At 42.8% G+C, this 13,773-nt stretch overlaps 1 protein-coding gene across 2 annotated transcripts in view; it reads right to left on the minus strand.

The window, feature by feature from the left end:
• Positions 1–416: 416 nt before the first annotated feature.
• kirrel1a (kirre like nephrin family adhesion molecule 1a) overlaps positions 417–13,773 on the minus strand; it is a 36,990-nt gene continuing 23,633 nt past the window's right edge. Inside the window, exons 9-15 of one of the 2 annotated variants that reach the window (XM_085806411.1) lie at positions 12,793–12,919; positions 12,444–12,544; positions 10,443–10,659; positions 9,387–9,494; positions 9,018–9,145; positions 8,623–8,700; positions 417–3,122 (exon numbers count right to left, since the gene is read on the minus strand). In XM_085806411.1, the coding sequence (XP_085662537.1) occupies positions 2,454–3,122; positions 8,623–8,700; positions 9,018–9,145; positions 9,387–9,494; positions 10,443–10,659; positions 12,444–12,544; positions 12,793–12,919 (1,428 nt within the window). In that variant the 3' untranslated portion in view covers positions 417–2,453. Of the gene's footprint in view, positions 3,123–8,622; positions 8,737–9,017; positions 9,146–9,386; positions 9,495–10,442; positions 10,660–12,443; positions 12,545–12,792; positions 12,920–13,773 lie in introns of both variants that reach the window. The other variant, XM_085806410.1, reaches the window with a different exon arrangement.

Here is a 13,773-nt window from a genome sequence, read left to right on the forward strand (position 1 = left end):
TCGCCATGACGTATCCCAAATCAGAAAGACTGTGCATGATGGGCGTTGTAGTTTTATAAATGTTTCAAGTATGTAAATTATAAATGCAAAAATGTTAGATGTATAAAGTACAGGCCTCTGTGTAATTTCTGGAGGTTAATAATATAGCAAACAACATACGAAAATATCATTATTTTAATTTCAAAATAAATCTCCTCTATTTCATAATGAATTGAACTGACCTGGATTTATAACACTGTATATTTGTAGTTCATATGAATTTGTCATGAACAAACAATTTATGACTATTTCTAAAATAATATATTTTGATAAACTCTATTCTGCTGTGTATGAGGAAAAATAACATTTTAAATTGATATTCAACCAACTACACACTGACACTGACACCCATCTGCTTAAAAATGACAAACTCAGCATTTTATAAAAAACAGTGCTTTTATTTATGTAATACTGTGGAAAAATAATTACATACCATTTTTAAAAAATATTGAAGATAATGAAATTAAAAAATGAGAGTTTAACGTTCGTTGTACATCTTTTGAACAGTTTTCTCTGCTACGAAGAACAGTACAAGATAAACATTGGGATTTTTCTAAATTCAAAGACACAATAATACAGGATACAGTCCTACCAGAGGTATAAAAGTACTGTAAGGATTGTGAGAGAAATGATATGGACATATACTGAAACACACACCCGCACACTTGGACACATACATGCACACTCACACACACACACACACACACTTGCACACTGTGTATACACACTGACATGCATACAATTTCGCGCGCACACTCGAGTCGGGCGCTGCGTGTTTACAGTATCCTTTCCATACGCACGCAGTCATTCACACATCTATACAAACACACTGTACAAATCGATGTGCGCGCCAACGCCCACACACTCCCTCTTGATCTCTCTCTCTCTCTCTTTCTCTCAGTTCTCACACTCATACTCACACACTCGCACACAGTCATACACTACTACATGTCAATATTGTGGACAAGCCTTCATTAAACCTCTCCGTACACATTCTCCTCTGGCCGTTTTTTTTTTTGGCAGACAGACGATGAGGAATGATTCAAAATGGAAATGTATGACATGTTCCCCTGTAAGGCCACTCAGTTCTAAACCCAACATCTGTGTGTTTTCTCTTCTGTCTGCACCAGGCTTGGAAGTTATAAGAGCTCGGAGAGAAAAAAAGGGGAGCTCCAGCCTTACGAAAAATGTCTGGGAATGACTCAAGCCTGGTTTGTAAAGCAACAGTTGCCAAAAGAAGGAGCTTCTACTGCATATACATGGTCTAAAGGTGAAGAACAACATGAACACTTGGCACTAGGTTTCTCTCGTACACCGGTGTACCCTTCTGATGTGAAGTCAGTCCTGATCCTCAGACTCCGCTGTTGGCACGACTCCTCTCTCCCACCCCCCCTCAGTGGATTTCCGCTCAGGAAAAAAAAAAAAATTCTCCCGAGTCATGTGCGCTCACGTTCAAACGATTTTGGTCCATACGTACACATTTAAATGTTTTACATTGACAAAAATAATTCTGTAATGTTAAAAAATAGAATACAAAGCTCTAGTCTGGTGTGCAAATAAAAAGAAGACATTACACAGATATAGATAAGGGACGTCCAAGCACGAATACTGTAGATGCAGTGCAAAATGATGACAACCCCTCCCAACCCCGACCCCCAGCACCCAACACCCCCCACCCCCCCACGCTGCCTAACAGGCATGATGCCATGTACCACTGTACAGAAGGGCATTCTGGGATACTATATATAGTATGTGCTCTATGATCATTGAATAAGATAACCAGTTTAAAAAAAAATTAAAATTAAAAATGGCGGCCAGAAATGACTTCCACTGGTTGAGGTTTTCTCTTTTTTTTTTCCCTATCAGCGTGTACCATATTTGACAGTCAGTCAGTTTGCCTTAAGACGTTCCAACCCTCATCATTTACAAAGTCAGTTCAAAGCAAAGGCTGTGGGCTCCACAGATCTGTGATCTGTCCTCTTCTCTCTGGTTCTTGCTCTTCTGCTTTCCCAGTCTTGATTGTGACTTGCGCCGTCCGCTCTTTCAGAGCTCGGATGTACAAACACGTCGGGAGTGAGGGAATTCAAAATTGTGTGGAATTTCCCTTCCCTGTCTCACTGAAACTTCATTTCTCCTCCACTACTCGTCTCTACTTCTTCTCTCATACCCTCCCTGTCTCATGGGCATGGTCTTCTGACTCTGTGCATGGGTGTGTGTGTGTTTGTGTGATGTTTTTTGTTTTTTTTCTTGTCGTTGTTCTGCAGTTGTGTGTATGCGTTCAGTAGGGTGTGTTAATGTGTGCGTGTATATCTGTGATTGTGTGTGTGTGTTTTTTCTTCTTTTAGATGTGACGCTATTTATAAGATGCTTCCTCATGCTCAGCTAACACTGTGAGGTGGCTCTGCGTCTCCGTCTCACACGTGAGTCTGCATCCTCTGTGTGTGTCGGCTGTGGGAGTAGTCAGAGTGTTGCGAGGTGTAGGAGAAGCGAGTGGAGCTGCCGTACTTCCCCAGTCCAGTCTCCGACCCCGAGGGAGGCGGGCCCCCGGGACCCACCGCCACCCCGGGGGCCCCCACCCCGGATCCCACGCCGTACATCTCGTAGGACGGGCCGGCCTCCAGCGGGGCCAGGCTGGACGGGGCGAACCCCATGCGGTAGGTCTGGTAGTGCGAGGGGTATCCGTAGTTGTCGTAGGCCAGCTGGGAGGTGGAGTCCAGGAGGCTGCAGTCCCCCGGGAAGTCGGCGGCGGCGGGGGGCGGCGGGTTGGCGGGGGGCGGCTGCTGGCTCTGGCCCCCGCGGGTGAAGGTGTTGAACTGGGCGTAGCTGATGTGGGACAGTCTGGACGGGGGTCTGGGGTCGTAGCAGGCCTGGGGGCGACCGGGGGAGGTCAGGGCGCTGGGGGGGCCCGGGGCCCCGCCGCTGGCCGTGGCCCCTGAGCCGCCGGCGCTGCTGCTGATGGACGCGGCGCCGCCCGGCGTCCCCGTGGGGGAGCGGTAGTCGGAGTAGTGCATGGTGGAGCGGGAGGCGGGCCGGCCCTCGTCGTGGGTGGAGGCTCGCACGTTGTAGTAGCCGTTGGTGGGGTCCTGCAGAGAGACGGAGGGGGGGGGGTTAACTAAGGCTGCAGCTAACCATTATATTCATTATCCATTCATCTGTCAATTATGCAAACGATTAATCCAGTGCTTCCCAACCTTTTCTGGTTTGTGACCCCATTTTGACATCACAAATTTCCCCACAATCATGTGATTGCAGCCATCAGTCATACGTCAGCTCAGATATTTTTATATGCTGCACTGTATTTGAACTCGATTTATATTTGAGAACTTGAAGGTATACAATACAGTTGTTTATGATTGTGTGTGGTGTTTTTAATCAGAATTTTAAAAAGAATATTAATTCATTAAAATAATATTTTATCTTTTTTATCAATTACTCGACATTTCAGGCGACCCCATTTGAATTCCAGGCGACCCGTCGGGACCCCAAGGTTGAAAAACACTGGATTAATCGATTAGTTGTTTGTCAATAAAATGTTAAAAATTTTTGAAAAATGTCAATCAGTGTTTCCCAAACCACAAGATGACGTCCTCTAATGTCTTGTTTTGTCCACAAACCAAAGAGAGACTCAGTTTATTGTCATAAAGGAACAAAGAAACCAGAAATATTCATATTTAAGAAGTTCAGAATTGATTTTAAGATCCTGTACTTGTTTACAGACCAATCAGAGCTCTGAGGTCTGCAAATGAAATAAATCAGGATGTGCCTAAAAGCAGGCTAAAAACTAGAGGTGACTGAGCATGAAACAGTTTACCGCTGCATAACCGGTCAGAGACTCTGGAGATTTTTAAACCCTCTCTCAAAACCCCTTTTTTTCTCCCAGGCTTTCGGACCTGTGTGAGACAAAGTTGTTTTGGTGTGAATGTATGTGTCATTGCTGAAATTGTCTTTTGAAATGTACCATTGTATTTCATGACCTTGACCTTGACCTTGAAGGAGCTGAAATCAGAGAATGTTGACTCTTTTTCTTAAAAAAACTATCCAAACCGACTATTCAATTATCAAAATAGTTGGCGATTAATTTAATAATCTATTATTGTTCAATTTATTGATTAATTGTTGCGGCTCTAGTGTTAACTGTTCAGAGTCTGTGGCATTTTCTTCTGTATTTCTCCCATCTGGTCTCCTTAGTTTTAATGTTTGTTAAACCTCAGCCCTGTGATGCACAATCAAGTAACTGACATCCAACCCGGGCTTTCAGAATATTCATTCTGTAGTGGTGTTCTTTGAGCTCTTGGGGATATGATCCCATGTCTTGGTTTTAGCTTGACTAAAATACGTAAATGGTAATCTACGCAGTATTTATTGCATTTACGGCTAATTTTCCGATAATGGTGATCATACAAGGCAACAGATCAACATCTTGATGTAAATGAACTCTCTTTGACACATCGTGTGAAGGCCCTCAGGTCTGCTATAGGACTTTGGCCCATCCTGTGACGGGGCAGGAGTCTCCTGTTGGACACACCAGTGGAAAATGTGTAAAGTGAGTGTCTCTCTTTCAATAGAAAAGAATTACAAAATCCCAGTTGGACTTATGGACCAGGACAACCCTCTTTATGAAGTGCTCTTGGCTGCGAGCAAGAAGACCATTACACAGGAATGGCTGCAGACAAATCTGCCATCAAGGAATGACAGATTCCGCACTAAAGTATGGCCTATGTCAACTTTGTCAATCATTCTGTTCACATATTCTCACTATTCTCTGTCTATTTTTTCATCCTTTCTTTGTTTTCAAAAAAAAAAGAAAAGAATTACAACGCTACCATTCGGTGTTCAGGTGATGGATGCGAAAGAGTAAAACGACACCCCGTTGTATGAAGGCATGCTGCATATTCTTGACATGTAAGGACTCTCCCTTCATCAGAAACGTCAGAGGTACGCAATGATGCTGCCTGCAGCTGCTCAGCGTCCAGGTCCAGCTTCATTAAGACTGTGCTGTGAGGGCAGATGGCTTCTTTTTGTGTGTGTGTGTGTGTGTGTGTGTGTGTGTGTGACTCAACTGCCTGAGCTCAGACTATCTCAGTCCTTTTCAGAAATGTCCGCAAGTGAAGTTGTGGAGAAAACAGGCTCTATAAGAAACTACATGTGGCACTAACAAGCACGAGCAAAGAAATCCAGCACAGAGCCTGGCATTAGTGATGCTAACCCCTCTGAAACCATGTCAGGTGTTGGTGGAGATTAGCAGGGTGCCATCTTTATCTCTGCTGACCTTTAAATCAATATTCCTGGAGGAGAATAATGAGATTTAGACAAAAGCTACAGAAGCAGGATGTGGAAAAACACTGCCGTCTCTATAAAGATTCAGTCTGCTACATACTCATTTTCATAGTATGCCAATATACAAGAAATGTAATTCAAGATTTGTGAACTGCACATCGATCAAATGGCAAATTTGGACGAGCTCAGTCTAATAAATTGTGGAATAAGAAAAACAAAAAAGAGTTTTTTTTTGCTTTTGGACGTGTTGAGGGAGATTTCTCACCAACATCTACATCTGTTTTAGTTTGTTCTGGCCGTGAGCAGCTCCTCCATTTACTTTGGAAATTGGTTCCAACAGCAACACTCTCAAAAATCATTTCTTGGCATGTACACTCCAGTTATACTGGAGTTGTACTTGTTACATTTCCAGTGTGATTTAACTACACAGTCAAAACCTGCTTTGAAATATTATAGTTTTGTCATATGGAAGTGGATCACAGCTTTCATTTTCATAGCCAGATATTCAGATCTTTATGTGTGGTACCAAGTCTCTTTAGCGGAGTGGGTCCTTGCCAACATACAGGGTGGACCTCAGGTTGTCTGGGTGACGGAGGACACGGCTCTGATGCTGCTTTACTGCTATTTCTGACATGATTCTACCATCCCATCGTCTCTCACGTACCCAGACTTCTCACCCCACCCAACTTTGTTTGGTTGCTCTGCTGCTCCAGGCAGCAGGAAGAAGAAGAGGAGGAGGAGGAGGAGAAAAAACAAAAAAGCAGTCTGGCTGAGGCTGTTGTCGGGGTGATCTAACCACCTCCTGGGGTGGATTCATGTCTGCATTTCTTCAAAGTGATCCAAGGCAGCACTCCAGCTAGAGGGGCGGCGTGTTTGCCCTCGCAAAATATTCACAGGGGGGAGTTTCAACAGAACATTTTGGCAGCTTCACGCGTGAAAATACATTCATCACCTTAGCCCAACCCCACGGTGTCAAAATGTATAAATGATTCATGCCAGCTGAATGGGCATAATATGCCTGAACTTCTTTTTGTTCTTTTTCAATTTGAGTTTTCTGTTTTTTTTCCCTCCTTCCCCGTTGCTGTCTTTAAATATCTTCGAGACGGGGCGAGCCAGATTTCGAAAGTAACCAGAGAAGCCGGTTTCCTCACAGCTGAGAGTGAAGGGCAGAGAGATCCAGCAATTAAAGAAAATCGGACTGCGCTGCAAAAATGTTCCCGACTCACATATCCTACTCTGTTATTCTCACAGACAGCTCAGAGCTCTCCTTCAGACGTACTACCAGCAGATCAAAGTCCTCATCAGCTGTTTTTTGTTGATGAGTCCAGAGGACGACCTGGCTGAAACTCAGAATGATCCTCCTAGTGAGGGTTTCTTCTCTGCTTCACGGCCAACAACATGTTGTCCAGAAAAAAACAAAAATAACAAAAACAAGGCAGCTGCTGCCAAGAAGTAAAAACATCCCCACAAACCTCGAGTACTGTTGAAAGAAGAAAACTAAAGGACAGACAGAGGTCTATCACAGCTGCACTGACATGAGGAGTAGTCATGGTGAGTCACATTTGTTGGCTCACAACAGTTGGACTGACTGTACAGACTGTACGGCAGAGGTTAGAGGTGGATACGTCTGTACTGGACCCAGACGATGACTATGACCTGTCAATTATTGAGAATTATTACTATATGACAGCCTCAATGGAGATGATCACGTGATATATTCAGCCAATCACTGCTACTCCCGTCAGGGGAGATGCACACGCATGCTGAGAGACGACGTCAGAGGGATAGAAGAGGGAAAGAGAACATCAGTAGGGCTCAATTGTGGAGAGACGAGGTGGAAAAAAGTCCCTTTCCCCTCTTTTTTCCCCTTTTTAACCCTTTTGTACAGGTGTTTTTAGTAGGCTAGCATTCCAGTTCTAGGGAGTTTAGTTCTTAATTTTGTGTTTTATAGATTTCATCTTTTATAGTATTGAGGGAGGACCAGTCATTCATATCTGTATTGTTTATGGAATCACAAATATACAGTATTGCTGTGTGGTTCAGTTGTAATTTACAGATGAATGGATGAGAATGTATTGTTATGTTAATGAACATATGAACCATGGAAAACATAATAAAAAGAGAAAAAGAAATACATTTACACATATAGGCCTACAGTATAATAATTTCCTTAATTTTTGTACCAATGTATGGAATTCATGTCATCGCTCACCCAAATGACAAACTGGTTGCCAACTGGTGAAAAATTGTAATATTAAATGCATGGATATATTTGTCTTTTATATGGTTATGGGGTCAAATGGGGGGTATATATTGTACATATTTGAGATTTTATAAAACATGCCCATGCCAGTCAAACAAAAGCCATAGCAAACTGAAAAAACATTTATCTTATAGTTTCCTCCTCATCATCAGGATTTTACAAATCAGTTTTGCACATGGTTAAAAACACTGGAACATAATAATAACCCCTTAGAATAAGATATGAAAGAAAAAATATCAATAAAGCCATCCCTATTATGGCTTTATTGATATTAATATTATATAGTATAGATTTAAAATGTAAAATGATATAGTGACAGACTTGGCTGCTGGCACCGGTCTGGGCCACTTCAGTACTGGGAGTCAGAGCTGGTTCAACCCCGCCCTCTGATTCCATCTGCCAGATTGTAGCTGTCTATTCACATCCCTCTCCTTTGTTTACTCCTGTCTCTTCAATATGCACATGTGCTCTCTCTGGAGGCTTTCAAATGGATTTTTTTTAGAAAATGGAATTTCTGATTGTCGGGAGCAGCTTTCAGAAAACATTAGCTTTAAACACCAAACCCTTAGAAAAAACGCTAGTGAAGCTGCCGTGAACTTTTCATTTATCAACTTCCTCCTACCACCGCTGGGTGGGTGATCGATCAGCTTCATTATAGTAGCGATGATATGAGACGCCGGCGATCAATCGGTGGACTCATTTGGAGGTCAAATATTTATAAGTGAGCTTTGTTTCAGTCGAGGAATGTCGGTTTCTTCCAGGCTGGAAGATACTCTGAGTGTCATCGTAGGCGACAACAACACTGTACATCACCGGATGAAGGTCGTCACTCAAGAGTCACCATGTCAGTAATGATTAGGATACTTGCAGCCCTTTGAGGTATAATTAGATTGAAACCTTGCTCCAAAATGAACTCAACAAGACCTCACTCACGAGGCCGTCTGTATGTGTATTTGTGAGTCTTTTCTTTTTTACTTTGCGGATATTTTCCCTCCTGAAGGAATTGATAGAAACGAGTGCTTCTGGCGTCTGCGTGGTCTCACCTTAAGGTCGTACTCCTGGCGGGTGTCCAGGGTGTCACTGCGGAGGTCAGACTTGAGCTCTATGTCATCCTTAAAGGGCTGATTGGAGGGAGAGAAGGACACAGAGGGGAGAAACTAAACCGTCAAACAAGAAAGGAAAACAAAACCAAAAAAAAAGATAGAGAGAGAAAGGAGGAGAGAAGGTGCCGTAACAAAAGAGAGAAGGGAAGGAGGTAACAGAGTGTGACAGGAGAAGAGAGAATGGGATTAAAAGTGTTAAAAAGGGGGCGATTGCAGGGGGAAAGCATTGAGTTTATTTTTAGTCAGGAGGTGTAGAGCGGGGAGAGGTTACTGAGTTAATCGGAGGTTTTTTCTACAACTACAGGCTGTGTAAACAGAGTCCCGCTGCTGCTCACCGAGTACATGGCCTTGACCATGCGCGAAGCTGTGGACACGCTGCCGGAGTCCTCCTCTAAGCTGTGGGTCTCCTTGTTTATCGTCTCCACCTTGATGTCGGGCTTACCCAGCGTCACCCCGCGCCGACCTGGAAGCAAAACACACGGCAAGGTTGAATACAGCTGGACGCATGCGATCTCAGTGTGTTTTCACAAGCCGGAGGGGGAGGAGGACCTACATCCATATGCTGCTTGTCTTTGGTTTTGCTGAAAAGTCTTCAAATTGTAAACATTTAAAAAAGAAAAACTTTGTGCTGTGCTTGCAGATTGCTGATTGTCTTTGTACTGTGTTGTACTGTATGTGTGAGGCACATGGAGAGAATGACTCACTGCCTTTGCGCTGCCGGTAGAAGATGAGAACGAGGACCAGCAGGAAGATGAACAGGAAGATGGTGGAGCCCACGGTCCCGCCGGCGATTAATCCCACCGGGACGTCCTCTGAGACGGCGTGAGAGAGGGACGGAGGAAAGAGAAAGAGAGAGAGAGGCGGTGAGTTAGGGATTGCGATGTCTTGTGAGGATTTAAATGGGAGAAACTGCTTCTTCTTATAAACCTACATCACATAAGAAAACAGCAACTGCATCTGATCTTACCCAAGCCCTGGCCGTTGCTAGGAATTCTGGGCCCCCTGAAAAAATACTGATGTGGGCCCCCACCCCCTGACTTTTCATCACCACTTTTTTGATTGACTGTGTATAAGAGGAATTTAGTCAAAAAATCAGTCTCCTGGGGGGTTTTGTGGGCCCTACTGGGCTGTGGGCCCCTAGAATTGTCATCACCTTTCTCCCCTATGCAACGGCCCTGCCTAAGCCATACACATGACTTCAAATCTCACAGGCAGTGTTTTAAAATTTAACTTAAAAGCATCAGGCAATTTGATAGAGGGAGACATTGGATGTCACATGCAACTGAGTCAAATCTTTTTAGATTTAATTCTAAGGTGTAAGAATGAGGCACACCGTCCTTCAACTTACATTTATAATTTGCAATGGTTCATTACTTTCCTCAATTGTGACATCAGCATTGTGATATGCAAATAGACCAGAGCGTCAGATAGTAAACTAAAAATGCATTTGCTATTACTAGAGATGTTCACAGAGGTCTGGGTATTTAATTATTTAAGTGAATGTACGTCATCAACAGTCTGCAGAATCCTCCGTGTCTTTTCACATCAGGAATAGCAAAGTGATAGTGACAGGTCTGTTTTTGGCTAATCTTGTGAATGAAGAACCTGATATTGCCATAAGCCAATCCTAGCCAGGGATTAATGGTACAATACATATCATATATTGTATATTATCATACAGATAAAACCTTTATTTTGTTTTTAGCAGACACTTTTATATATATATATATATATATATATATATATATATTATAACTCACCCTTCTCCTCCAGCGTGATGATCATGGTGCCCGGGCCAAACGAGTTCCAGGCCGTGCAGTTGTAGGTGGACAGGAAGTCAGACTCCATCACGTTGTTGATGGTGAGCGTGGAGAGGACGCCGCCGCCCTCAGCTGAAGACTTGCTCTGCTCCACCGTGTACCTCTCCAGAAGAGTCCCCTTCTCCTTCTCCCACACGTTCTCCTTCCACGCCCACACCTGCACCACACACACACACACACACACACACACACACACACACACACACAGGAGGCCATATTAGAGCGTTTTAAGACCTCTATAGGAATACATTCTTTATTCTCATGGAGGTTTATGATGAATATATTCATTTTGAGAATATAAAATGATAATTCTTAATTATACTTCATCAATTTCATTTTTATCTTATTTATGTTCCCTTTTTAGTCCAATAAAAACAAATCCAAAAAAATCCATTTCAAACAAAGCTAAATAATTGAATAAAGAAGATAAAGACACAATAGTTATGAATGTGAGAGCAGAGTGTATCTGAGGCCACATATTAATTCTTCAGGCTGCAGCAGGTTTAATGTGGAAGTGGATGGTGATGCACTTATTTCATTTCCTGTTTATAAAATTTCACTGAAATCTTGGCAACAACAATTCAAACACACATGAAGGAGACCTTCAAACTAAAAGCCCTTACTAAATATCCTAAAACAGTTTTAAAGGAATATTTCATCATTTTGTAAGACACGTGTATTTGCCGTCTGACTTCTGCATAAAGCCACAGTCAGCTGTTGGTTAGCTTAACTTAGCACAGACACTTGAAACAGATGGACGCAGCTAGCCTGGCTGCCTGGCTGTGTGTGAAACAAAGGAAATCAGCCTTGCAGCACTTCTACAGGTGTTGGACAGAGCCGGGTGTCATCAATCTTCTTATCAAACTCTTGGCAAGAAAGTGAAGATGTGTATTCCCCAGAATGTCTTCACTATTCAATTCTGTATAAACGCATTTCAATGGGCTCTTCAATTCAACCTTGTGTCCCATTTAAAACATATTGTATCTATTTTTCTAAATAATTTACAATAAAGGATTAAAAAAAAGACAACTATAACTGAATATTAGACAAATAAACTACAGACCATACATAACTGCATAAATCAAACACATACTACAGAATAGCATGGCAAACAAGCTACACAACCTGACACGCTTGCATGTTAAACACACACATTGCATGACTCGGAGCAGCAACAGTGTGTATGTCTCTGCAAACAGACGCGAGGAGTGGCCGTGCGGTGACTGAGAATCGTCAATCTTGCACATTCTCCAACTTTAAAGCCACTAAAAGCAGCTCTATTATTCAGCATTGAAGTAACTGTACGAAGGCAAGTTAATTATGCATGAGCCCACATGTTCCCATAATCTGCCCACTTATTCCAGAGAAGGAGAATCTCCTGGCTGAGGCGTTTACTGGGACAACTGTTCCTCTCCACTCCTTTATATTTTATAAATCTTTTTCTGTCCCCCACCTCTGCCACTTGCATTAGGAGCACACACTGTGAGTCAGGATGGATCAGTCACACAGGCCCGGGCAGCCAAGGAACTACTACTACTGCGTCTGTGTGATACAGAGAGCATCCAGTGCTGATTTCTGACGCAGGAGCTAAAAGCGGACCGGCTTAGCGTTCCTGTTGGTTTGTTTATGTGATGGGATGGAGGAACATTCTGGGAGAGTTTAAGGGTGAGTCACCACTCAGAAAGAAAAAAAAAAGGGGGACAGTGCCTAAAAGCATTTACCATGCAGGAGTGGAGCCATTTAGAAACAGCAAAGGTACAGTAACAGTAAAATACAAATCGATGTAAGACTGAAAATTACAACCTAGTGCTCTTTGAGACCAAAGCTTTTCCTTGTTTGACTCTTTTTTTTTCTTTTTTGGTGTTAATAAATAATGCGGGGGCTATATTTTGAAATTCATATTGTGGGATTGGTGTCCCGTTTCTCATTTTTTTCACTTACGATCTTATCCGGAGGAGGAGTACTGGCTATGTAGCACTTCACCTCTCCTCTCTCCCCTCTTACTGCGTACTGGACCGGATCACTGGAGATGATGGGAGGACCTGCATCGGTCACAACGACAAGACATGTGAGAGCATGTCGCAGTAAAACACAACAAACTGCCAAAAATAAATAAATAAATCTTACCAAGCCAGCTCAAAAAGGGGACATTTAAAAATAAATGGCCTCTACTTTGACGTATAACTTTTTCATTTTTCAATTACTGACAAGCTGACCTTTGCAAAAAAGCACAAGATTTTCATCTACAGTACAGGCGGTGATACATTAAATTATGTGGATGTTTTCTGACCGTTGACTGTGAGCGTGACCTCAGTCTCTCCCACTCCGATCCGTGGGACGATGGCCTTGCACACGTACTGGCCGGCGTCGGCCTGGCCCACTGCCTTCAGAAACAGCTGGTTGCTGTTACTCAGAACCTGTGGGAGGAAACAAAATGACACAAATAAAAACAAGGAAACTGTGGTAAACAACAGGAGGGGGATAAACAAAAGAAAAGCCCATATATGCACAGGAGGCTAATAACACGTATCTGGATGTGTTGTATCTACTACTCTGACCCTAACTGGCTAACAATGCAAACCTGCACATCTGCTTTTAACCAGCCACAGAGGTTTTGCAGTTGCCTAGCAACCACATCCATCAGAAAATTAGCTGTGTGAAAACTATGGCTAAATATGTAACCGCCTAGTGAGAGAGGGAGAGAGAGGTGAAGGCCAGATGGCTCCGTAGTCACACTGGACCCGTCTTTTCTTTTGTCCTGCTTTCTGCTCTGGATGTGGTGGAAGTATACAGGAAGTCTAGATGGAAAAGTCAACACCTACAGTATGGTAAAAATAAATCATTTGCTTTATTGCTACACTGACAGGTTTTTAAACATGGGTGACATTGTATTTAGTTCATAGTCTGGAAAGGTCAAGTAAACGATGATCCTGCAGTTTTGAGACGTGTCCCCTAAATGTGACAAAATGTTTCCTCCATGCACCTTGGAAGTAGCTCAAGTTGGTGCATAAACCTCATTCACTTCATTGTTTTCTTTCCCTTTGTTTCCTTGCTCTGTTCACATGTTTGAAATAAAGATTTCATTCATTCATTCATTCATTCATTCATTCAAACCTTGACTTTGCTCGTCCCATCCACCTGAATAGACTGTGTGTTTGTAAACAAGCTAATGAGTCATTAGCAACAAAATGCTAACATTTACATACACCTACTTGCCCTCAAGCATCACTGGTGTTAAAGCCTAACCCCAACTCAGTGATGGTGAACTTGT

This window comes from Trachurus japonicus, chromosome 18 (genome assembly GCF_045865225.1).
Source record: "Trachurus japonicus isolate A0001 chromosome 18, Traja_1.0".
NCBI lineage: Eukaryota > Metazoa > Chordata > Actinopteri > Carangiformes > Carangidae > Trachurus > Trachurus japonicus.